The sequence below is a fragment of the Tiliqua scincoides genome, chromosome 6 (assembly GCF_035046505.1).
Source record: "Tiliqua scincoides isolate rTilSci1 chromosome 6, rTilSci1.hap2, whole genome shotgun sequence".
In the NCBI taxonomy this organism is placed as follows: domain Eukaryota; kingdom Metazoa; phylum Chordata; class Lepidosauria; order Squamata; family Scincidae; genus Tiliqua; species Tiliqua scincoides.
Genome location: NC_089826.1, coordinates 67599535 through 67626633, shown reverse-complemented (window position 1 = coordinate 67626633; position 27099 = coordinate 67599535). Strand labels below are relative to the sequence as shown.

Sequence of the window (27099 nt, the reverse complement as noted above, 5' to 3'; positions counted from 1 at the left end):
ATAACTCAGTTGTGATAAGGCAGTAAAGTTAATGGTTTGTATCCACACCCTTTCTTGGACAGGCTTTGAATAGTTGCTGCAACCTTCCAAATGAAGCTTTGCAACCCCAGTGGGGTTCACAGGATGAAAAACACTGGGCTAGCAGAAATAATTGGGATTGGTGATAAAGCCTTTATGATAATTCAGAAGCATTAAAAATATTCTTTCTGGCACTCATATTCTAATGCTTTTGTCTTTTGTATTTTTAAAAATCAGGTAGTTATGCTTGTATTAGCTTGGAAATTGGATGCTCAGAACATGGGTTACTTTACTTTGCAAGAATGGTTAAAAGGAATGACATCCCTGCAGTAAGTATTATCCTGATCATCAAATGAAAAGTAGATTCAGCAGATTCAATATCTATTGCATTCTGTCTTAGGAATTTTAACATCATTATTCATAGAAACTTTCTGTAGTTTCTGATTCAGCAACTTTCAGTATGCTATAGATTGGTGGGTCTAAATTTAAACATGTGGCATCAAAGGAAATGAAACCTCACGAAGTATGTGTGAGGAAAACCTGTTAGTCTAGTAGGGAAATCATTCTATGTTTGAGGCTGAGAGTACAAAGTAAATGAACATAAGAGTGCTGCTGGCTCAGGCCAAAAACTCAACTACTCCAGCATCTTGTTTCTCACAGTAGCTCACCAGAACGGGGGAGGGGGGAGAGGAGGGGGATTTTAACAGAGGGGTCAGTATGTTCAGTATATTCAGTATATCCTTGAGTTTTTTAAGTAAATTTGTAACTGTTGCTTTTTTAAGGGGTTAGTAATGAGATATAGTGTAATTAGCAGTCAGATCAACTAAAGCTCCAAGTCCATAATAGTCTTTTCCCCTAATTTTACAGATGTGATACAACAGAGAAGCTACGAAATTCTTTGGATTACTTGAGATCTTTATTAAATGAGCCTACAAATTTTAAACTTATATACAGATATGCATTTGACTTCGCTCGTGTGAGTAGCCCAAAGTTCTGATCACTTCATTTTCATGACATTCCATACAGTTGCATCTATGGAGAGGAATTTCTGGAGTTAATAATTCTATGTCAGTTATGCTTTCTTCATTATACAGAATTATCCATTTGTGTCTTTTGAAATTTACTCCCATATATAATCTAATGTGTCGAGTCACTTGAATGTACATCCCTTTACATTTGCCATTTGATTGTCCATTCACCCAGTTCAAAAAGTCACTTTGGAGCACTTCACAAACTGCTTTGTTTTTGCCACCAAGAATATTTTGCTGTCATCTGCAAATAACTTTGATGCTTTGTAAACAAGTTAAAAAGCAACTGTCCCTTGAGGAACACCACGTCCGCTGTAGGGCCTGTTGTTTTATTCTATGACAGCTAAGTTAATTCAAGATGTTCTGAAGCACAGGTAGGCCATGTGCAGCCTCCTCACACCTCAGTAGACCTCCTGGCTGTGACTCAGAAGTTGCTAGTGTGAACCAGAAGTTACTTCCAGTTGCATCCAGGAGGCTTCTGAGGAGACCATATCAAGGTAAGTAATTGTGGTGCTATGCCGCCATCCCTGATGATTTCATTATTAGTGAAATTCAGTATCCATGGGGGATCCTGTAATGGATCTCTTGTGGATACAGAGGATCCACTGTAATTCCTATGGGCAAAGGTATGACTCTTGGGTGTCCACTAGGCCAAAGCAATTACAACACAGAGGGGTACTATCATAAGAATGTTCTTTAGGTCTTAATGCATAGTCACATTTATCATACTTAAATTATAAGATTTAGACTGTAAGATTCTGTTTGTTTTTTAAAGAGTAGATGGCAGCTGTAGGGGACCCTGGTCAAACTTGACCTGTCCTTAAATGTTTCCCAGTGTCAAACAATTCCAGACCCCCCCCCCTTGATACCATATTTTCACCTGCATATTGAGACACTTCTGCAGCTCTTGGTGGGCCTGTGCATGGAACATGTAGCATTTCCAGAGTTGTTACCCGGTTGGGGCTGGCCTCCAGCATCCTACCTACCAATTTAAATTCAACTTTTGAACCACCCAGCTGCACTCCCATTGTAACTGGTGCAAACATGCACCAGGACTGCTACCCCCTTCTCAGCATTGCCTACCAGCTGATCCAGATGATGCATGACATCTGCAACCTTTGCACCAGGCATGCAAGTTACCCTGCAGTTTGCATCTCCATCACTAACTCTCTGTTTCATGAATGATCAAATTATCTACTACTAGGAGCTCCTTTCCCCAAGCACTGTTCTCCGCATGAGAAGATGTGAGTCATCATCCAAAGAATGGCTCCTTTCAAAGGCTCATTTTACTCTTCATCAGAATAGCTGCCTCCTTTCTTGAGACTCCCTCCCTCCCTCTCTCTCTCTCTCTCCATGATAGCAGTGAAGGGCCACCTCTCTCGCATGATAGCCACATCCATATACCTGTCTTTCTCAGCTTCTCCAGGTCAGCTACTTTGGCTTCAAGGGAATGAACTTGAGCTCTTGGTTCTTGGGGAACATTACTCTGAGAACACACCCATGATTTATGCCCATTAGGCAGATAGTCGTATACATGGCACTCTGTGCAGTACTCTGGAAAGACTCTTCCCACTGACTTTCTACTTTCATAACTGTGGTTTTCTGTGATTTGTTATGGCTTGTTTACTTGAAAACTGAATCCTACTCTATATTTTATTTTAGAGAACTTTGTTTTGAAGGGGGAGAAGGAATGCCAGTGCCCTGGTCTCCTTACCCTTATGCTGAATTCGCATATATGCTTAAAAAACTGTTTGTTTCTGTATTTACTTTGGTGTTTTGCTATTAGGATGCTTTATAAACTGACATGTGTCTAGCAAAATCTACACTGTGGCACTTCTTAATTTAATATCTATATATTAGCTTTCCCCTTCAAATTTGATGTTTCCAATTCAGTTTGATTGCAGCCAGTCAAACCTTCTATTATAGTAATGTTGAAAAGCTAGTTAACTTCCTAGGATTCAGTTGCTGATAACAAATGCCCTTCCTTGCTATATCCTCATTTAAAATTTCATGTGTTAAATAAGTACTAGTTCTTAACCATCTCCTCACACGGATGCTTAACTAGCCTCACACAGATTGCTCCACATTTGCCTTGTTGCTTTGTCATGTGGCTTCCTCATGCTTGTAGAGCTGGCTTCAAATTTATACCCCTGGCTAGCTTCCTCCAGTTTCCTATTTAGTTATTTAATGCTAAATAGCTTCAGTTAGGAGATCTGGCTTCATTGTGTATAAACAAATATGAAAAATGCAAGAGAAAACTAAAGAGAATCAGTTATAATTTACATCAGTTATGTCTTGTGAAGAATGAACTGACTTGTTTTTCACTGAAATGAAATATACTGCAATTAAATTTTGTTTTATTTTTTCTTTTTAATAGGAAAAGGACCAGCGAAGCCTAGATATAAATACTGCCAAGTGTATGTTAGGACTCCTCTTAGGAAAAACATGGCCTCTGTTCCCAGTATTTCACCAGTTCCTAGAGGTATAAGTGGTAAAACCTTTTTATATTTTAGACTGAAAATACCAACAGTTAAAATTGGCTAGAAGTTTTTATTAGCCATGACCTTGCTGGTTGCTTAAGGTACTTTGAATACTTAGTACGTTTTGTAAATATAATTTAAATGGCTATAGGATGTTCTGGAGATTATGAATTTTTGTGTGTGTTAGAAAATTTTAATTTTCAGTTCAATAATAAATAAAACAAACCAAAAAGCAAAGCAGAGAAGAAGAAAAAACCCACACACAAATAAATGAACAGAAGTGAATTCAGACATGCTTATCACTTAGATTTAAGTATATAGTCATCTCAAGATGATACAGCAATGAGATGGTGTGCAACCAATGAGATGGTGTACAAATTGGCTTTAATTGATCTCCTCCCTAGGGGGATGCAGGTTCTAGGAAATTTTAAAAGTGGGAGATGGAGGACAAATGTCATAGAAGCCAATGGTTTCTTTCTGTTCTGAGCGTCTCCAAACTTCTGAAGTCAATTTTGACATGATGGCTCTTCCCCGTATTTTAATTGGTTATGGTCAATATGCAGCAGTTATAGTATGCTCCCAGCGAATAGCCTGCACAATTTTTGCTGCTAGTCAAACATTTAGCAAGAGAATCTTGTGGGTACCTGTTATGGAGGTCATCTTCTACAGTGTGTATAAGGATGAGTTTAGGATCTTTTGTGAGGTCATATCCTAGGATTTTTACACATTTCTTTTTCTGTCTTGATTATGATCAGCAGTAAAAATGGCTTGTTTCTAAGTATATGTATTCCCATTGAAAAGCTATAATGGCCTTGAGTGTAAACTATTCACTTTTTGTACCCTATCCAGAGATGTGCATTTCACTAGCACGGCCTTGTTTTTTTTAAAAGAATCAGGTCAACTAATTCTGTTACACTCTTTTACTTGTGCAATAATGCAAATTCTGTATGTTCAAAAATGTACACAACAAACTCTGGTATTTTTCAATACCAGAATTTGTTGTGTGTGGTCTTTGAACATGCAGAATTTGCTTTCAGATTCCCATAGTAGCGTATCCTTCTACAACATGTCATCTTGGCTTTGTCACCATGTCTAATATTTGATCTTTCAGGAGACCATTCCTAACGCTTCATAAGGCATTTCAGTTCATTAAGCCCATTTGTTATGTCTAAAACTGGTTTCTATAATGGCCTTGAGTGTAAACCATTTTTCATAAGACCTCTTGAAGTGTCTTCAGACTCTAGGAATACAATAAAATTGCTGAATTCCATTTTCAGTAACTATCACTCTCATTTTAAGCAGCAATCTAAGTACAAGGTTATCAACAAGGACCAATGGTGCAATGTTTTGGAGTTCAGCAGAACCATTAATCTTGACCTCAGCAATTATGATGAAGATGGAGCATGTACGTATGGCATGAAAAACAAAAATCACTCTTTGCTTTCTCTTTGTGCCCTCAGATACTTTTTCGCCCCACATCTTCCTTTAAAAGATGTGCATTTTTAGAAGAGGTTTTTTATTTGTGACTTTCTTTCTTTCAGGGCCAGTCTTGCTGGATGAATTTGTGGAGTGGTATAAAGAGAAACAAATGACATAGGAATTTTAACTATGCACAGCCGCTCAAGAGTCTTTGTTACAACAGTTATGTCAACCATTAGCCATAAACTGCTATTTGTATAAAGGCGCATGCTGCTTTTCCTGCACTGTATCCCATTTTCAGGGACCTTTTGGTGTTTTGCTGTTTAACAGGCCAGCTCTGCTTGCTGTGTAGCATTGTTCTCTTTGAAGGCTGCTTTGCATTTTGTATCTACACTACAGATGGTGAACTTACCAGCATCCTCACTGTGATTTATGTGTATATTGCTGTCTAAATTTGTATATGTGTATAAAAAAGCTTCACCTAGGAATTATTTCAGCAGAAATGTATTGTAAAAATAATTTTGTGGCATATTTCTAGTTGCATTCAATAACCATGTAACTTAATTTTTAATTTTCACTTGGTCTCAGACGTAGCATTTCAGGAAAAAAATATTGACTGTTGGACGGTTACCCATGCGGCACTATTGTCAGTTAGCAACATTATTTGCCAATTTTTGAGATCCTGCAGTATGATTTCATCACCTGCAGATGCCCATTTTGTTTAGTAAGCAAGTATTGGCCATCTCTCTCTTTTAAATTGAAAACCTATGGAAATAGTAATAGCTTGAATAGAGTTGTACATGCTGATTTCCGCATGGTGACAGTGCTGACTTCCGCATGGTGACAGTGCTGACTTCTTGATATTCAACCTGCTGTAATTTGCAAACAGGTACAGGTAAACAAATTCTTATTAAAGAGGGTTTTAGACTTATAAATTGGAGTATTCCTTTATTTCAACAATATTTTGTCGTTCCCATGTTTTTACAGTCTTGGTGATACAAGCAAAATGAAGCATCTTGTAAAATTAAACAAAATAAGTTTGCAAGTGAGTGTTGGGATTGACTTTTTTGTTAAACCCAAAACCTTACAACATGGGAATCTAAAGAACAATACTGATTTCTTTCATACCAGGAATTTCTCTGCTAGAATGCCTGTTGCAGGCAATGGGCACACTAATCACCAGCATTGCTGTTCATTTGGGACCACTTTGCTTCTCTGTTTGCACAGGAAAGTTCAAGCCATTGCTTGCTTGAGGAAGCTGAATGGATGGATTAAGACATGTCATGTTATCTTTGGCTCAGCTTTCTTATCAAGTCTGATACTGATTTTGGCACATTTGCTAAGGGGATAGTGCTATTAAATTTTTGTTCTTGCACTGAAGGAACAGTGGAAATATCTTTAAAACCCCAGTGGTGTATATTAAACCAACAGTGTGATAACTGTAGAATTAGCAATAAAATGCCAGCAGGGTGTTGGGGTTTATTTTTGTTTGTGTATGTGAGAGTATGGGAGCATTCCCCCAGAAATCTAAATACATAAATATTCTAAAATCTCATCATTTTGAGGATCATACAATACAAATTTCCCTAATTTTATAAATTACTGGACTTACTGGTAAAACGACTATAGGAATCTGTCCCTTTAGGACTGAGTACTGCTAAACAATCAAAGGTGCCCTAGAAGGAATGGATTAGGATTCAAAGAGGCTCCTTCACAATGTGTTTCTTTATTGGAGTGAGGTGTGTGTGCTGTTCCTCCACATTAGAATATATGTGCCCTATCCTGCCCTTCAGCAGTTTTTTGGGGGGAATGCAGGAGGCTGAAGAGTACCCTTGGTGGTATCTTCCCAAAGGCACCAGGGATCCCAGCCATGGAAGCTTTAATAGTATTCAGAATTTGGAAAATTATTTTATTCAAGATCAAGCTCCCTGAAAAAGTGGTGTGTCTAGAATGTCTTTAAGCTTGGGATTAAATATGTTCAAATTGTGCTCTTGTTAAAAGACCCATATTTCATCTGTTTAGTTCATTTATATAAAAGCAGATACAGAAATCCTGTGGTTCCTTGTTTGTATGCAGTACACTACATAATCTACAAGTATGAGGCAGTCTGCAGAATCTAATGTTTATAGTAAGCTGCTTGTTTAAACTACTGATTTTAAGACCTACTTGTATGTATTATAACTCGTATTGACATGGTGGAAATAACTTGTTGAGATCCAAAATTAAAAATTGCAGGATTTATTGCAAATCATTTTACTGATGTATAAAACAAGCTTTCAAAAATGGGGATACCAGCCAAAAGTTCATGTAAACAAGTTTGGAAATGAAAACTATTGTACAAAGAGTCAAAATTGTGATTTGAGGCAGACTCTTCCATTATATTTTTTACTTGGATGTGGCTAGTGAAATACAAGACATGAGCAGTTCATCAAATTGTGCAAGAGCACGTGTATAAAGTTCTGCTGGCCTACTTAAGAAGGAAGCAAAAATTGGAAAGTGATGGGGTCCTTACTTCAGCAGCTATCAGATTGTTTAGAAGTAATCAAAGTTGCACAGAATGTGGTTGGCTGGGACCCAAGGAGACATGTACGAAACACTTTCATGTGTGCAAAGGCAGGAGGTTACTATCTTGCTTCCCTTTCAATAGCAATCCTTAAGTCATGGAATGCTGCTGTAGACGGTTCTGTGAGACTGTGGGGACGTGCAGGATTTTTAACGTGAGATTATGTCACACTGCAGCAAGAGATTCATCTGGTACTATGCTATCATATTTGCAAAAAGTGAGAATTGGCCCTTGGATCTGGTTGTGAACACTCTAGACAGTTGTGTAAATGTGTTCTGATGGTCTCTTTTCTTTTGTTATACATGTAGTTAAGAAACAGAAACAAGACCCAGCTAGTTTTTGGCCCTGATGTCTAAAAGTATTGATTGTACCATTTAACAGATTTCCATGTTTGCCTTTTTAGATTTGTTCAGAATGGCACACAACCTAAATCATTGACACTGTTGACACTTTTTTCTGTTGGGGGGAAATGTTTGGTTGAAACCTAAAGCCTTTTTCCCTTTCACTAGTGCAATATTTTCTGAGTAAACAGCAAATTTCAGTTGCAGCTGTTCATTTCATGAGAAAATCATTGGAATTCTCTGAATAGTGTATGTCTGGTATGCTTTTTCATTTAAGGGTGGTTGTTCAATAAATTGTTTGATGCAAATGTCCCTTTTCTACAGAAACCATTCTGGCAAGATGTTTGTGTATGCATTATTCTGATGTAAAATAAACATGATTAATGTTACTAATCTTTTTAATGACCTAGTGTATTAACTGATAAGTGAGTGGGAAACTGGTCAGTGGGGAAATCAGAATCCAGAAACTATTGATAGAATCCTTACAATACCAAAGATTGATGCACTTTGTTAGCACTCTTGACCAATTTTCAGAATTAAACATCGAATTATCAAGTAATGCAAAATAACACCCACCAGTACAATTTTCCTTCTTGCCATATAGACTGAAATTTAAACTTGGTCATCGTAACTCAAAGTAGTGTTGAGTAGTGTAAATCAGTCCCTGTTTTTGTAAATATGGAACAACAAAACAATAAGGAAAAGCATTCTGTTAGAAGAATCTGCAATGGTATGAGCCCCCAAAAATTTAGTTAAATGTGTCTAATGTATTTTGCCTTTCTACATAATTAGTACATGTCAGGCTCTTTAAGTGGAGACCTTGTAAAATGCATCATTTTGCATAACCAATTTTCTCTCTATGCTGGCAGTTAAATTTCCTGTGACTTTTTAAACATTAGTGAGGGGTTGCATATTTCCTTCTTGGGGGGGTATTGGAAAGTAAGTTACCTTATTTTTCTTTCCCAATTATGAATCTAATAGTACCCCAAAGCTAAATTTGTAAGGATTTACACAGACCAACTATAACTGCAAAATACCTCTTAAAAGCATTGGACTTTGTCTTCATAAGATTTTACAAATGCATAGTTCAGAGATTTAAACTGTAATTTGAGATGAAAAAACGTGGGCTGTGTTGTCACAATTTCTACTGTAACACACTGCTGTTGCAGAAACAAAGAGTTTGACTGCGTGATTGCTTTTTACATCTTTGGGTATTTTCATTTTGCAAACTTGAGGTGTGCTTAAAGTCCTGTGGCTCAACCTGACTAAAGTAGTGTTAGATCACCTAATTAGAGTTCAGTACACTGCAGTTTTGTGTTTCAAAAAAAATTCCACAAATAAACAGTACTTGTGTCTCAGTCTCTGAAACTGATTTATGTGGCTCTTAAATCCTTCATTCCTGAACTTGTCATGCAAAGTTGCACAATTGCAAATCAGTGTTGTCTTTGCACATCTTTCACATAACATTAAAATCATGCCAGTAGCAAGGTGGCCATATGCCCTGCTGTGTTAAGAGAAAGCATGCTGTTCTTGTGGGAAAAAAAGGAACAATTCTTTAATTTTAAAAAGTTGCATCGCATGTGGAGCCTGTTTATAATGTAACATAGCAGAAGCACAGCAGGACACAACTTGTAGTGCTAAGGAATCTTGACTTAATTTGGACAAAATGTTACTTCTGTGTAACAGAAGCACAAACTTTGTAAACAATACCATCAGAGCAATATTTCTGTGGATAGAAGGAGCATTCTCTGTCCAGAGGGTCCCTTTTGCCCATGTGCTGCTAGTGCAGTTTGGAGGCCTCTGCTTTAAGAGGTTATATATAGTTTTATTGAAATACATTGAGAAGAGCTTTGCAGACTCAAACCACTCTGCAAATATGAAGCATTAATTATGGGTTAAATTAAGTTGCCTAAAACAAACTGTATTGTATTTGTACAAATGTGCTTCATTTTAGTAGGATCTTTTATTGATTTACCAGTGAATAACTTTGAAGCCTTGACCATTTCTTCTTCTGTAGAGTAATATGGTTCATAACTACCATCTGTGGTAGTCTGTTTTCTAAATTGTTTCAAGATTGCAGAGCTAGTTAAGTTCATGAACAAGACCCACAGTTTAAAGAGAATGGATTCTACTGATGCAGTCAAGAACCTTGTGTGCATTGGACTCCTAGTGATGGCATAATATTGACAAATTCCTTTGCCCTTTCCTATATAGTCAAGTGAGACTTGTTTCTTCTAAAGCTCATCACAGCCTATGCCTAGAATTTAGTATGTCACCTGTTAAATTGCTACACTTCTAGATCTGATGAAGCAAAGGAACAGTGGACTGTTTTGACGTGAGTATAATTTCATGTAGTTAAGCTACTGCAATTTAAACCAAGTATGTTAGAGCAGCCTTGCCCAGCTCGTGATTCAATAAACATACAGCAATCCACCAACTAGCTGATCACCACAGTTCTATAAGCCTGGTTTCACTGAGGGGAATGGGACCATGCTTCTGGAATATGGCAGACCACAATTCGTGATTATGTTCAGCACTATAGGTTATAAGTTGTACAGGCCTGTGTTAGTGCTCAAACATTTCCAGTATGTTTCTTACTACTCTTAAATTAGGCCAAAATATTTCTATTGTAGAAAGGGGGAAGGTGGCTGTTATGAGAAGCTTGCCCCTCTAATTCTACACTTCTAGTGCTATGATTCAGGCGTTTAAACTTTATTCCAAACAGACTAGTTTAATACAGTTTATTTTGAAGGAAAGTTTTACAAATGCATACAAGAGAACTTCCCTTACTGATTGTTAGAAGTTCAAATTCCTTCAGAATACAGAGGCACACAGCACATTTGAACTGAAGCCATGAAAAAACTCAACTCCCTCAAACAAGCTTTATACACAGTAGTACATTAGTCAACACAATGTACAGCAGTGCTTCAGTCTGTATAAACTGACCTATTAGTAACAACAAATAAATAGCAACAGCACCACAGTTTGAAAAAATAGGAAAAGATAGTTTTGGAATATTCAGTTAAGAGCCCATCTATTGCTAATTTTTGGTTTGTGTTTAGGTTTTGTTCTAATACATACAACCAAGTTGTGCATTCTTGCAATTCTGTACAATGGACTAAAGGTTCTCAAAAGTTGGCTTTGATAAGCAATGCCTTTAGAGGAGTGTGTTATTAGACAAATGCATTTGTCTAAGTTGATTGGTTGCTTAACTGGCACACCCTGTGAAAGAATGGTCTGAAGCAAACAACTCACCTATAAAATAAGCTAACTATCAAGCTTCACATTGTGCATAATTTTTTAAAAAGCTTCAATATTTTAACTTTTAGATCTTTCTAACCTCTATATTTCCCAAAGCTGTTCCTGAAAATTGAGAGAAAACCCTCTGAAGCATCATCTGATGCCGAAGTAAACAACTGGAGCCCTGGCTGGGTATGCTCAAAAGTGCTTTAGGTGCAACCTTACAGAACCTTGGATCCTAACCTTGTTTAAGCTGTTTCTGCCCTATGTTGCATATACGGAACAGGGACCAAATGCGTATACCTGTGGGTCAGGCAGAAATGGGTTACATTTAGGGATGCAAGTCATCTTCAAAACAGAGTTCATTATGAGTAATACAATACTATGAGCAAAACTAAAATAGTTAAGTCAGTAGATTGCTATTAAGTCTTCTGAAAGGAACTGTAATGTGATGACTATAATTGTTTTAATTGAACTATAAACAGATGTCTGTTTAAAAATTATACAGTGCCGTAAACCAGAATTAATATACTTATTTAGTGGCTTTACCAATTTGACTACAGCATTAGTGCAATTTTATTTAGGGATCCATGTACGCACCTTTCAAATAGGTTTCCAAATTAGTTTGTAAATGATACGATCTTCCAATATCTTGTTACTATTAATGAGCAGTCTTTTAAAAAAATGGGGCAGGGAGAGATTGTCCGGGTATATTGGAAAGCAGAATGGGTATCTGCAAGCTCTGTGCAGTTCTTGTAACTGCTGTTAGAGCATTGGCTTGGTAGGCAGTTCGGTTGGATATGGCTCTGACTCCAACAGCGAGCATTAGAATCTGGCAAAGTTCAGCAAACCAATCACTTAGCTCTTTTCCTACAAGTGTCTACAATCTAAATCAGTGATTTTCAACCTTTTTCATCTCAGTACCTACTGACAAGTTGCTAAAATTGTCAAGGCACACTATTGGTTTTTTTTACAATTAACAAGGCATACCATGCTGTAGGTGGGGTGCTCACATCCCCCAATGGCACTACTAATAAATGACCCAACCCCAAACTCCTGCAGCACACCTGCAGACCACTCATGGTCAAAAATAGCTGATCTAAATAGTGACTTTCATAATTTTATTTAGTTCTTCTAAGGTTTCTGCCCACTTCCTGCTTCCAGGTCATCTAGGAACTTCCAGGACCATGCAAGGGTAAAGAAACCAAGGCATCGCAGGCACCAAAGTTTTAATTTAGCATACAAACTACCGTATGAATTATGATGGGATGATTGAGGTGTCTGTGTGCCCCCCCCCTGCCTATAGGGCCAGAGCCAGCTCTGTATTTATAATACTTAGCACTTACATGACACTTTTCAAGTGATCGAAGAATTTCACAACACATTAAAAACTGACATCCTTCAATCTTACAATAGGCCTCTGAAGTTGGTCAGTATTGCTAGCCTGTATAAAGGGCCAGTTATTTAAATACAAATATAGCGTGTTGAAGAAGGTATATGGTAACAGACTAGTAGCCTACAATCAAACAATGTTACCATGCAGGCACCATGAATGCTTTTCTGCCCACCATATGGAAAGAGTTTGACACCCCTGCTTTAGTACATATATGCCCTTTTTAAGGGTTCCTTCAGTCATAGCTGACCTACAAAATCCTCAAAACACTTCTCAAGCTGTATAAAAACATTTTTCACTTAGTGCATGTAAGCAAGCTGTTCACTGAGAAAAGCCAAAGTAATTCGGTGTATCTGTTAACATTTGCCATTGGATTGTCCAATGCTTCCTTGCTTTTATAAAAATCAAGAATTTCTTTTCCTCTCCAGTAAAACATTACAGCCAAAAGTAAAAATTTAAAATAACTGGTTTACAATACTCAAATAAAAGCCAGAACCTGTGAAGTAGGACTGGGTGAAACAAACATTCATGGCATCCTGTTCTTCAGATGACTGTCAATCCTGATACCTGAAACAGCCACTGTGCGTACCCAAGTTACCTAATTATAGCTGGAACAAGCCAGGACTAAATCATAGTTTGGGATCCTGGATGGTTCTATATATAGCTTGTTAATAAACCACAGTTCCCAAGGTGCTATGATGCAGAACTGTAGTTGGTTTTAATGTGAAAACAAAGTGTTCACTCTTATCTTCTTGCATGCAAACTGGGCCACTGTGTACATGCATGCAACCTAGCAAGAGAATATAGCTGGAAGGAGACAAGAATAACTGGCACGTAGCCACACAGTCTATAGCCACTTGAGCCTCTTACAGCTTATAGTGTATGGGCAGGATCTGCTTCTCCACAATTAAGATAACTTAAAAATGTTAATATAAATCCACATTCTCTGGATAGTGGAATGCAGAATTCAGCACACACAAAATGGCCAAGGTACCTCTCAAGTGATGCCTCTGTCTAACTACTGAAATGCAGTCACATGTAGGTAGCATAGTCTTCTTCTGAATATGTTGACTGATGGAGTCAACGCAAAGTGTAGCATCATCTATTAAAAGCACTTCATGTAATGTTATTCCAAAGGGCTGTTAAAAAAAAAAATCCAACATGCAACACTTTAAAGAGGAAATACAAATGATTCTTTTGTTTTTCCATAGCACCCAGCTTTGCCTTTAGTATGTATTACCACATGGGTTAACTGAGGTTTGACAGCCCATGTTGCGGCTCTTGACCTGAACACGGAATAGAGTCCCATCAGCACACATGCAGAGTTTGTAGCGCTCCCAGTCACCGTTGTTAAACTGTTCCCCATAAGAAGAACTTGGCAAGCGAGATGGATTGATCATCACACTTCCGTTGAGGATGATGCTGTTGTCCTGTCAAAGGAACATTTGTAGAAATTAATGTTCATATGGAAATACTAAGCATAGATCTACTTTCATGCTCTAGTCCAAGGGTGTCCAAACATTTTGGCAGGAGGGCCACATCATCTCTCTGACACTGTGTTGGGGGCCAGGGAAAAAGGAATTAATTTACTATTTAAAATTTGAATAAATTTACATAGATGAATATATTAGAGATGGAACTTATATGAATGAATGAAGGTGTTGCAGTAGCTCAAGGCCTATAAAAGGCCTTCACTTTCCTTCACTACCACTGCTGCATCACAGTCATGAAACAGCAAGTAGTGGAGGGAGCCCTTGTCCCATAGCTCAGGTGAGAAGTCAAACAGTCATCCTCTTGCCGACAGCAGTTGCGTCGGGCCAGCACGGGCTCCAACAAATCTCTGGAGGCTCATTGGAGACTGGGGGCTCCCCGAGGGTCGCAAGTGGCCCCCGGGCCGGGGTTTAGGCACCCCTGCTCTAGTCTAATAGAAAACTGGACATAAGTAGAACTTTCAGTTGTGTATTTGGTTACAATTTCCTAAAACAGAGTGAAGGATACCAGTCCATTTTCCCCAGCATTGTTAGTCCAACTTGCTGCAACTCTCCAGGGTGTTAGGTGGGCTTTCCTAGTCTGCTACCTGAGATCCTTTAACTCAATGGTTCCTAACCCTTAGGAGGCAGTGGATCAACAAGGCACAAATTGGAATTGTTGTGGACCACATACAATCCCCCTACCCCCTGCACACAAAAAATGAAATTGAATTTGGTAGTCCATGGGGAAGAGCTCAGTGTGACACCGGAAGTGCCGGCTGCAGGCAGTCCATTTTCCACCCTCTCTGATGGTTCATGGGAAAGTGTCTCCCAAGCACTCCTCCATGGATTACCAGTGACAATGGAGAACAGACTGCCCGCAGCTGCAGTCGACACTTCAGTGCCAGCTGTGACTGTGGGCAGCCCATGGGGGAGTGCTCGCTTGGCCAGATGCTGGAAGTGATCAATGGCAATCTTTTTTTTCCTGAAACCTCTTGGACCACTTCTCAGGATCTCACAGACCATGGGTTGGGAACCACTGCTTTAAATGGAGACTGAACCTGCAACCCCCTGCATGCCACACAGTTACTCTAGTACTGAACTATGGTCATTCTCCCTGTTAAAACAGAAGTTTTAGTTCAGTAGTGTAGAAAGGCCACTAATGCTGCAGCATCCCTGTCTTGGTTGCTCTCCATTTCCCTCTGAACCCCCCCCCCCTTAGGTACAGGTAGGCTGCAATGCTGTACACATTTACCTGGGAGTAAGTGCCACTGAACTCAGTGGGGCTTCTGAGCACAGAATGTTTAGGATTGTGCTGTAGTTTGCTTACATGTCTGTATTCGTCAAACCCCTTCTGCAGCTTTAGGAACGTTAAGAACTTTGGCTGTAATCCTATCCTTACTTTCCTGGGAGTAAGCGCCATTGAACACAACAGAACTAACTTCTGAGTAGACCTGCTTAGGATTGTGCCCTTTATCTCTACATCAGTATAGACATGCTGTTTCCCTGCAATCACCAGCATAGATAGCCTCTTCCTTTCTTCCTATCCTCTGACCATTATGTGTACTGCTTTTCAGTATCAGGAACATGCTTGTCCTCAATATCGGTGCCGCAACAATGAATGAGGAGGGAAAGGCTGTATAGTTCAGTGGTAGAGTTTTGCATGCAGAAGGCTCCAGATTTGATTACTCAAAGTGGGGCTGGGAAAGACCCTTCTGAAAACCTGGAGAGCTACTGTCAGTCAGCATAAGCAACACTGATCTAGACCAGCGTTTCTCAACATTTCTCTCCTGCCATATCACTTTGCATCATTCACTTATTGGAAGTACCACTGGAACTTCCAGTGATGTCATTACCAGTTATTTCTGGATTGGGAGGCCAGATGCAATGCAACAACCAGTAAGAGGCGCAGGGTGGACAGGAGGGATTTTTTGAGTGCACAAAAAACACACACTAGAGCTCTGCCCACTGAATCGAGACACCTACTGCTGCTTGTCATGTTGCTTTGCTGGTCTCACTTCTAGGCGGTGGAGGTCTGGGGGATCCTACGTGTACCACTGGATACCACCTCAAGTACCACCAGTGGTATCAGTACCAATAGTTAAGAAACACTGATCTAGACAAATCAATGGCCTGACAGTATATAAATGGAGTTTTATGCATTCACTTATGATCAAGTTCTGTTGTGCAAGGACTGTGGCTGACTCTCATCAAAAAATAAGGCAATATCAGTATCAATATCAACTTCTAGGATCAAGACACAAGGTAGAAAGATGAATCACTCTAATATATAGGTAACAGTATGTGAACAGTTAAAAATAATTCAGGTGAACTGCAACAATGTACATGCTCTATGCCAGGGGTGGCCAAACTTGCTTAATGCAAGAATTACATACAATAAATCTCAGATATTTGACAGCCGCAAGACAGATGTCTGAAAGCCTGTTTAAGAAGCATTTAAATTCTTAAATATATTTACTCACCAAAAAACATTAAACTTATGCTTTAATCCTGTGGAATCTAAGTTTATACCCAGTAAACAATTATTCATTCATTCATTTAACCTTTATTGGCATAAAAGGTGAACAATTCTAAAGCTTGAACATTTCTTATTTACCTTTTATATTACTTGTAATGCAGATAGGAGTTCAGCCAACATATGTCCATTAGCCACACACTATATATCAGAGAGCCACATGTGGCTCTCGAGCTACAGTTTGGCCACCCCTGTTCTACGTGATTAAAGATAGTGAGCACAGCCTTTACTGCAATTATCTCAAGGTGGTGGAACATCCTCCGCAATGGGGGTCAGACAGAGTTCTCCAGAAGATAAAAAGAGAGAGACATTTACAACCTGCCTGTTCTGAAAGGTTTTTGGCCACTGATTTCTAATGAAGTGTAGCTATTCCTGCAGTTCGGCATTTTATAGTTCTTGTTGTCTTCACAGGGTTGCTGTTTTAACTGCATTTTTTAAAAAAAAGCTTTGAAGAGGCAGGACAGTGCCTCTTCAAATGTTACAAATATTTTAAATAAATGGCTTCTTGTACCCACGTGCAAACTCAGGAATTACTCACTGCTTTTAGTTCCATATTGTCCCGTATATGAAACTCAATGGTTTTGCCCATAATGAAAACGCCTTCATTTCCACGGACAATAGCATTCCCATCAACCTTTATATTTAGATCACTGGTAGCATTGCTGGTAATCTGAGAAGAAAGAACATAGCTGTTTAATGTTCTTACTAAAAATAGCAACATTTTATAACAACCACCCAATGCACAGTGTTCCAAGCAGTGCTGTTCAACCACTAGATTAAAATAAGTTAAAATATTTGTTTGAGGCTACAATCCAAACTGTACTCCATAGGAGTCGCTGCACCGTAGGATTTGCCTTTAAGTAAACATGGTTAAGATTGGGCTGCATGTCAGTGTTGTCTGTTCACAACAATTAACCATAAATTGTGCCTTTCTTGCTGTAAAATGAATAAGGGCCAAATCCTATCCAGTTTTCCAGTGCCAGTCAACTGTGCCAATGGAACATGCGCTGCATTCTGTGCTGTGGTGGCAGTCACAGAGGGCTCCTCAAGGTATGGGAACATTTGTTCCCTTACCTTGGAGCTGCATTATGGCTGCACTGGTGCTGGAAAGTTGGATAGGATTGGGCCCTAAGAATGCAATCCTGTACATACTTATTTTGGTATTAGGCTCCAGTGAAAGCTGTGGAACTTATTTCTAAGTAAACATGTCTAGGACCCAGCTGCATGGTGTTATCTGGCTTCCATCTCACATGGTTTCAAGGGAAAAAAAATCAGCAATTAATGCTGCCTTGCAAATAAATAGTGAGAAGGTGCTTGCGCCAGCCCCTCTTTCCTGTTTTCCCCGTGCCTTTGACAAATGAACAGGATACTGCTACCTCCACAGACTTTTTAAAAGCTGGGGTTTTTCCAGCTCAGAGACAATTGTTCCTGTAGGCTGCTACCAGACTATTTACTCAAAAGTTTGGGCAGCAGGTTATACATACAATGGATACAATACATACATTACATATGTAGAAGAAAGCCCCACTGAGTTGAATGAGATTTATTTTCAGATTAGTATGCAAACCTAGTTAAATAAAGCTGTCATCCAAATGGGGTATACATGGTGGTCAACTGGTTAAGAGAAATATAGTACACCATGCTCTTTTGCTGTGCGCAGAACATGTGATTGTGCTAATTACTTGGGCTGAAAAGTATGCACACTTTTCCCCATTGAACATAGTGGGACATACTTCTGAGTGAACACGCACAGGAGTACACTGTCATATGGTACTTAAAGTCCTAGTCACTAAGCAAATTGAATTACAAGTGTAAGTCTAAAGAATACATTATAAAACCTGCAGATGGAAGTAAACAAGCCAAATATAATTCATACCCTCTCAGTAGATGCTCTTTTGACATTCAAAATTTTTACTCCACTTGGCAAGTGAAATTCATGAGTATTATAGTCAGTGCTGAACAATGTGTTCTGAGTCCGAGGGTCAACAAATTCCATACCAATATCGCTAGTAACTGTAGTTACATTCTTCTCAATACTGAGTTTTGTATCCCCTTGCTGAAACACAATCTTCAAAAACAAATTAGGTACATTGTGTTACAAAGTAGAAAATTTCCTTTTTTGCATTTAAGGTTGTTAGCAGAACTGCTGTTCTGTGTCATAAAATAACTTACTGGCTGGTTTTCTCCAACAATCACCAAATCTTCATTACGTCGACCTCCAACTGTGCTCTTATACAATGGATGTATAATTCCCATGTCAGAGTCTTGTTTAAATCGCAACAAGCCACTCTCATGAAACTCCATGCTGTCACAGCCATTGGGCCCAATCCGAATCACAGTCCAGATGATCAGTGTGATCTAGAAGAATAAAACAAAATATCTTTCTTATTTGTAAAATATATTTGTGCTTGAACCAAACACTTTTAAGAAAAATACTGTTTTCTTCTAAAAATAGTCCTTTACTATAATTAAGAAAATTATTTTTTTAAAAATGGTTTACGTAGCTAAAGAAATATACAAGTTGTAATCCCACCAAGCTGAACATGGACCACCAGAGCCTTGACAAGCCTTCAGTTTTTGCTCTTTACCCAAGAACTGCAAAAACAGCCAAGTGATGGAGCACCTGGCAGACCACAATGCAAATCTAACCAACTGTATTCAGCTTGGACACTCTTGAACTGTGGAAGCCTGACTGAGCAAATGAGAGCGCATCCCCATGTGAGTGAAAGGAAAAGGAAAGGAAATTTCATTTTCAGCAAATGAAATTAAGGCTGCAATGCTATGAACACTTATTTAGGAGTGAGCCTAGTTAAACTATGGAATTTACTATCAAATTGTAAACATATATATGGGGTTGTAGTGAGAGGGAGCAGGGCTCTAGGATTTCTACAGCAGAAGCAGTGACATCAGCAGCAGCATTCAGATGCTCAGACTGAATGCTCAGCATTCAGACGCCCTTTGAAACAGCTTTCAAAAGGACTTGAATCAAGAAGCATCAGGTTCAGCAGAAGGCAAACTGAGAGATCACAGTGGCATGTCTTTCCCAAGAGCTACCCTATATGTTAAGGCAGAGCTTTCCATACTGTGTCCTGTAGGTGGATCCAGTGCATAGCCGAATCCATCCCCCAACTGAGCGGAACACTCTGTTCCACTGGGGAGCCTCCCTACCATATCACTGATCTCCCCCAAACGGTGCACTGGCCAGCTGCTTCCAGGATCTGTCACCCGAGCAGGCTTTGCGCCCAGATTTCTGGGCAGACGCAGTTGGCCCGCATGCAGTTTGGGGGAGATTGGCAGCACAGTAAAGAGGCTCCCTGGTAGATTGGAGCGTTCTGTTTGCGCTGGTGAAGCTTTTCCCAGAATGAAGCAGTCTTCAGTTTGGAGTCTGAAGACCGCTGTGTTAAGGCTACAATTCTATGCAATTTAGCTGGGAATAAGTCCTACTAAACACAGTGGGACACACTTCGGAGTAAACACTTTACTAGCTAGCACTTTAAGGGCCCAGTTCTATCCAACTTTCCTGCGCTGATGCAGCTGTACCAACAGAACGTGTGCTGCATCCTGCGATGGAGGGGGCAGTCACAGAGACTCCTCAAGATAAAAGAATGTTTGTTCCCTTACCTTGAGGCTGCACTGGAAAGCACTGGAAAGTTGGATAGGATTAGACCCTAAAAACTTTATAGATTTGAGATTTTTAAAACTCCATTTAAAACTACTACAATCCACTCAAACACTCTGGAATGAAATGTGCTAGATTGCTAAATGATGTTAATAAAGAAAAGCACTTTAATGAAGAAGTTTAAAGTTGATTTTTTTTGTTTTTTTTTTAGTCTTAATGGGACATAATTATGGAGGTATCACAATGAGGCCCTACACTTTAAAATCTACTAATACACCACTACACATAAAATATAGAACTAAGCTGTAAATCTTATATTTGCTTTCACACACACATTCATACTTCCTCTTTTGTAGAAATTCAATGACAATATTAAGCTTTGATGAACAATCCATCAAACAGATAAAAGACTGAAGGTAAGCTGAATTCTAAATTCTTTTGAGGTGAATTCAAAGTGCTGGTTTTGGCCTTTAAAACTAGTGGCATTCTTGGGGTGAGGGTCTTCAGGTACAAGTGACCTAGACAGAATAGCTGGTAGGCAACTCTGCCACCCCAGCCGTGCTGCTTCAAGGGCTGCCTGAACCTGCTCCCCCCCCCCCCAGAAGTGTTCTGAGGGCTAAAAAGGATGTATGTGGCCTCCCTAGAACTCAGAAGCCCTTCTAAGGCCTCTGGAGGGTCTTTAACACATTTTTGCCCAGTCCAGAGCTGTACACATTTGGTCCCCGTTGCATATATGCAACACTGGGCAGAAATGGCTTAAACAGAAAACCAGCTTACATTTAAAGGCTTTCTGAGGATCGGGGGAGGCAGCAGGCATGGGGGGAGGCACCTCCAGGTCAGATTGGCAGCTCTGGAAGGGTGCTCCCAGGTGCCACAGTAGCCAGGATGCCACTGTTTAAACCAGTATGGGCCAGGTTACTTTAAGGCCTGCCTGCCATCCCATAAGAACCTGTTCAATCTCTAAAATCATCCTCACTGATATGATTTCTTGCTTGCTTCTAACTGGAATATGCTTGGCAGATATCAGAGGCAGGACTTTTTACTAGTAGCACCATCTCTTAAACAATCCCTAGGGAGTTATAGCAGTTCCCTCTTTTGCAGCTGAAAAATGTTTCTTTTCTCCTGGTTTTTGTTTACAGTCTTGTTTTATCAGTGAAATGCTTATCTGTTTTCAGATTGCAGTTTTTATACATGCGTATTTTTAGGTTGCCATTTTTATACTGGTCTTAATTGATATAGTTTTATTATGCTTATTTTATACTATTAGTTGCCTTGTGTTTATTAGTATTATTAAATAACTAATTATATTAAAACATGTAAATATATACTGACTAGAATGCTGGCTTTCACCTTGTATCCAATCGGTCAGGCCATGTTCAAGTTAAACGCATTCTGAGCTCCAAAAGTATACTATATTTGCAACTTCTGTCAATTAACAATATCGGTACAAGCAAGATGTCTTTTGCAGACAATTATACTTACAATCAAATTGATGACAGCCAAAATAAAAAGGAGGACAATCACACAAATAGCCAAGTTGCCTTTCCTTCCTCGCAAACCAGTTTTGTGTAGACGATTTTCATCAATTGGAATATATCCAGCCTTGAAGTTACTGTTGTGCTCTTTGTTAATATTCCTCCGCTCCACAGCCTTCTCACGCATTGATTTCTTCACAGGACCATTAGAGCTTTGCTAAAATTTCATCCAGAAAGAATAAATTAAGTCAAACTCAGCACATTTCTAACAAAATAATATGTATTTTCCATTTCAACACAATACTATTGTTAAGAGTCTTTATATACCGCATCTCAACAAAAAGTTCAAGCATACCCATGAATCTGCAGATTCAGTATCCATGGTTTCAGTTATCCACAGTTCCACGGATACCTGGGATGCTCTTTTTAAAGATAAGAAGAGTGAAAGGGAATGTTAAAAGTAGCTTTGTTTACCTTAGCATAGTGAAACCACTGCATCTGCTGTGCTACAAGCAGCTTTCCAAGCAGCCTGCATCCTCCTCCTGGTCACTCCAAGGCTTCCCCAATGTTGCCCCAGAATGCATCATGATGCATTCTCTTCCTGGTCGCGATGCATTCTGGAGCAACACTGGGGAAAGGAAGAGCCTTGAAGTGACCAGGAAAAGGCTTCAGGCAGCTCGAAAGGCTGCCTATAGCCCTGAAAATGTAGCAGTTTTCACTGCGCTAATGTAAACAAATATATTTTAACACTCCCTTTCACTTTCCCTACCTTTTAAAAGGGTGTCCCTGGTATACATGGATCCCTGGTATCTGTGGGAGGAGGTCCAGAATGGAACCCACGCACATACTAGGGCACACCTGTAGTTCATAAAACAGTTTGCATAGCAAAATAAATCAAATGGTTCTCTGCTCCCAAAGGACTCATAATCTAAAAAAAGATAGAAGACCAGCAACAGCCACTGAAAAATATGGCCTCCTGAGGTGGAACTGTGAAAAAATCTAACTAGTAGAAGAAGAAACAGAAAAAAATATTTTCAAAAGAGTATAAGAAATTTGATTTTTTTACAGGCAGTGGTTACATTCTGGGGAAATTGAGCTGTAGGTATGCTCCAGAGATTCTTAGTTTTCTACATGCTATTCTATGTCAGAAAAACGATGTGCTTGCCTTTGTTTTATATGCAGGCAATGTAGGAAGCATTTTGCACCCAAAAGTAGTAGGACCATGACACTGGTCCTTTATATGCTCTTCATTTTATTTATTTAAAACATATACTTGCTGCCTTTTAGTCCCTTTAAAGCAGTGTTTCTCAAAGTGTGCTCCTAAGCCCTGGGGCTCCACAAGCAGGAGCCCTTTTTGATGTGTATGTGCAACCTCCTGATTTTAGAAATGGGCTATGTAAGAATGCCAGATGCAAGGGAGGACACCAGGATGCAGGTCTCTTGTTATCTGGTGTGCTCCCTGGGGCATTTGGTGGGCCGCTGTGAGATGCAGGAAGCTGGACTAGATGGGCCTATGGCCTGATTCAGTTGGGCTGTTCTTATGTTCTTAAGCACACCATAAGTGGCCACCATCTGACTGGCACTGCACCACTATGTGCATGTGGAGGAACTCTGGGGCTTCCCAAAACTCCATGCATGCACCGGTGGGGATCCCAAAATTCCATGTAGGAATATAAAGGACTCCAAACACTGAAAAGTTTGAGAACCACTGCATTAAAGCAAGGCAACATAAAAATAACAAAAATGAATCATAAAAATATAATAAAACCAAAACTCAAGTGCAGTATGCCCACCTGCTCAAAAGGAAAAAAAAGAAAGAAAAAGAAACAGTAATACAGCTAAAAAGAGGCCAATGAAAGAGAAATGTCTCTTGAAAATTTGCTCCTGCAAATTTCAGAAGTTCTATCAGTTACATTTAATAGCTGGCTTGAATGTGACTAAGGTTTCAAACCTATCCAATTTTCCAGTACTGATGCAGCCATAATGTAGTCTCAAGGGAAAGGAACAAACATTTCCTACCTCAGTGGTTCCCAAACTGTGAGCTGTGTCTCCCTAGGGAGCTACAGAATCCTTACAAAAAACCCACCACTCTATACAATGTATAGGACTATAGCCCTAATGAAGAGCTGTGATCGATGACCCAGTATGTCAAGTCAGTCAAAGAAGTTTGGGAACCACTGCCCTACCTTGAGGAAGCCTCTGTGACTGCCCCCCCCCCACAGGATGCAGTGCACACCCCCATGGCATGGCTACATCAGCATTGGAAAACTGGACAGGATTTGGCCCTATACCATAATTATAATAATACTAAAGATGAACAGTTAGAATAACAGCACCTACACACATCACAAGATGCTCTTCCAGTAAGGCAGTGGTTCCCTCATTTTTTTGATGAGTGGCTCCCTTGGAGTACTGGGCCATTGGTCACAGCTCCCCATTAGTGCTACAATCTTATACATTGTATAAGGCAGTGGATTTTCCACAAGGATTCTGCAGCTCCCCTGGCTGGTTTCTGCGGCTTCCTGGAGAGCCATGGCTCACAGTTTGGGAACCATTGTAGTAAGGTGAAACTCTAGACCAGTGATTTTCAACTAGAGGCACACTGGGGGTGGGTCCTTTATTAATAAGGCCATTGGGAGATGCAAGACCCCTACTGGCAGCATGGTGTGCCTTGTCAACTGATGTGAGACAACAGAGCCAGGAGGAGTCGCTGTTTACAGCTTGGCTGACCTGAAACTGCTCCTGTTAGAAGCTTGGAAGGCATACCCAGATGCCAGCTGCGATGACCACACTGTGAAGGATTCCGTTCGGAAGATAAGGGTTCTACTAGCTGCCTGTAGAACAATTACTGTAAAAACGCATTTGCACCATGGACATGGAGCCTGTACATGAAGCTTTGGAAGCCACCTTGGGCATTTGCTTTGGCATGGGAAAGACAGGCTATAAGTAGTAAAAAAAACCAAAGGTGTGCCTTGACAATATTAACACCTTGTCAGTGTGCTGTGAGATGAAAAGAGTTGATGATCACTGCTCTAGACACAGGCTGAGAACTGGGAGAGGCAAACAAACCAGTTGTATAGTGTCTATCAACACTTTGGGGGGGGGGGAAGGCATATTAAAAGCATGAGCGAAATACGTAAGCCTAAATCATTCTTAAAATAGTGAAAGCATTTTACCACACGAAGGTTGTAGTTTTTGTGAGAGGTGTTTGAAACACAAATACAATTGTGTGCTTTTACCTCTGTGTGTCCTAAAACTACTTTTAAAAGAGAGGAACAACCATCAACGCAGCTCTCTGTAAAGGCCGGGGTCATATTTTTAGAATATCCTGTGCTATTTGTATTCAGAAGTCACATAGCTCCTCTCCTTACTAGAATTCCTAAACTGTACTTATGCGCCATGAGGCCTCCCATTTCCCCAGAGCTGTTGTCCTGTGTCCGTACCAGTATCCCCAAAGTCCTGCCCAGAGTAACCTGCTGCCAGGGATGGATCCAAGGGGGGGCTATGGGTGCATGGCTCCCCCCAAACTGTTGCGCCAGTGGAGAAAGACTGCCCCTGAGATTGGGGGCAGCCCAAGCACAGCTAGGAACCCAGGCCTACTGCCTGAAAAAGGCAGAATGGGAGTCCAGGTCTACCTGGCAGGTAGATATGGGTTGCAAGTCCAGGAGGGAGCCCAGATCTAGCTGCCCAGCAAACCTCTGCAGGGGAGGCCAGTTCAACTGGGAGCCCAGATCTACCTGCCTGGAAGAGGCAGCTCCAAAGGGCAGCCGGAGGGCTACCCGCCTGGCTGACCTGGGCTCTGGAGTTCAGGGAGTGCCCAGGCCCCCCAACACACACACTGGCTCCACCCCTGCTTGGGGTGCGCACAGAGGCTCATCGCGGCTCAGGCACCGACAGACACACGCCTCCCTCCCCGGAATGTGCTGGGGGAGAGCGAGGGGCGGCGGCAGGCGCTGCGCCCAGGCACGAAGCGCCCGGAGCCCCCTCGGCGCCCTGCAGACTGCGAGCCCAGAGCGTCTCCGCAGAAGCGAGTCCCCTGGAGCTCAGGGCAGCCCACTCCCGGGGAAGCGCGCCCAGACTTTCCTGGCAGCTAGTCCCCTGCACGTACCTCCGAGGAGCGCTGCAGGGGACTGGGCTCTGCAAGCGCGAGCCCGGCCGCCTCTCCTCCCTTCCTGGGAGACCCACCCGAAGCGAGGACCCTGCCTGCAGCCCGGGAGAGCGCTACCGACCTGCTCCGAAGCGGCTGCGGCCCCTGCAGTCGCCGCCGCCATCTTCGCGTCCTCCTCCGCCTCGCCGCGAGAGGGAGCGAGGCGAGTGTCACCAAGAGCCTCCGCGGGCACAGAGCGCGAGCGGGGTCCTCCTGCTGCTGCTGCTCGCGTGCGCCACACCCCGCACAGGGCCTGGGCAGCTGCCCGGGGAGGCGCCTCTGGGCCGGGCAGGCAAAGCGGCGCGCGCACCCAGGCGAGGATGCGCAAAAGCCCCTCTTACGGCTTTCGCGGCTGCCTTGGAAGCCACCGGGAGCCGCCCGGCTGAGGACAAGGCTCTCTGTGCGGAGGGGGACTGATCTTGGCCGCTTCTGCTGCGCATCTTGCTCAGCAGTACTGCGGCATGCCTACTCTGAACTCCATCAGTGCACAGAATGAAAGCCAGGAAGCAAAAAGGAAAAAAAGGTCCCTGACCCGATGACTTTACATACCATCGAAATTAGGAAATTGGAAGCTACTTCACACTTGCCGGGGTGCGGGGGAGGGGAACTCCATCAATGCACAGAATAAAAGCCAGCAAGCAAAAAGTAAAAAGGTCCCTGCCCCGCTGAATTTACAATCGAAATTAGGGCAGTGCTCGGAGAGAAAGCAACGTGAGAAAGAAGATCTAGGCTGCCGAAGCCTTATTTTTGAAGGCTGTGTTGCTTCTGATGGATACATCCGTTTTGGTTCGGTAATAAAGCAAAAAAAAAAAAAAAAAGAGAGAGAGAGAAAAGATTAAAGGTGTTCTTTTCTGCTAATGGTCAGTGGGTGCTTTTGTTTACTAAATTGTAAGCTACTTTACACTTGCTGGGGGGGGGGAACTCCATCAATGCACAGAATAAAAGCAAGCATAATTTAAAAAGGTCCCTGGCCCGCTAGATTTCACAATCGAAATTAAGGCAGTACCTGGGAGAGAAGGCTAAATGAGAAAGAAGTTCTAGGCTGCCAAAGCCTTATTTTTGGAGGCTGTGTTGCTTCTGCTGAATACATCTGTTTTGGTTCAGTAATAAAGCATGCATGCATGCGTGCATGCATGCATGCATGCATAAATAAATAAATAAATAAATAAATAAATAAAGGTGGACTTGCTGGGGAAAAAATCATCCCAAGCCCAATTGAGGTTCATGGAAATCTGGATTTTTGACCTATATTGTTTCAACAGTTTTTGCAGACGGATGTCCAACTACAGCTACTGGTATTTTTGTGTGCTTTGTGGGAATATAGTAATTCATTTTCAGGATATATTTTTCATCATTTTTTAATCGTTTCCT

The 27099-nt window shown here is 40.9% G+C and overlaps 2 protein-coding genes across 6 annotated transcripts in view; one reads left to right on the top strand and one right to left on the bottom strand.

Moving 5' to 3' along the window:
• The window catches only part of DCUN1D4 (defective in cullin neddylation 1 domain containing 4), a 33564-nt gene extending 25326 nt beyond the window's left edge, over positions 1-8238 (top strand). For 3 of the 4 annotated variants that reach the window (XM_066632662.1, XM_066632661.1, XM_066632659.1), the window contains 5 exons: positions 256-347; positions 886-994; positions 3424-3528; positions 4826-4931; positions 5068-8238. In XM_066632662.1, coding sequence (XP_066488759.1) covers positions 256-347; positions 886-994; positions 3424-3528; positions 4826-4931; positions 5068-5123 — 468 coding nt within the window. In that variant the 3' untranslated portion in view covers positions 5124-8238. The remainder of the gene's footprint in view (positions 1-255; positions 348-885; positions 995-3423; positions 3529-4825; positions 4932-5067) is intronic. The other variant, XM_066632660.1, reaches the window with a different exon arrangement.
• Positions 8239-10575: 2337 nt separating this feature from the next.
• On the bottom strand, positions 10576-25949 carry SGCB (sarcoglycan beta). Of its 2 annotated transcripts, none has more exons than XM_066632657.1 (6): positions 25811-25949; positions 21589-21798; positions 18660-18845; positions 18364-18555; positions 17026-17157; positions 10576-13912 (listed from the first exon to the last, which is right to left on the bottom strand). In XM_066632657.1, exons 1-6 carry the CDS (start codon positions 25850-25852, stop codon positions 13709-13711), a joined length of 966 nt encoding a protein of 321 aa, XP_066488754.1. In that variant the 5' UTR covers positions 25853-25949; the 3' UTR covers positions 10576-13708. The 2 variants fall into 2 exon arrangements, with proteins under 2 accessions (XP_066488754.1, XP_066488755.1); XM_066632658.1 differs by lacking the exon at positions 25811-25949 and adding an exon at positions 25690-25768.
• Between the last annotated feature and the right edge of the window lie 1150 nt (positions 25950-27099).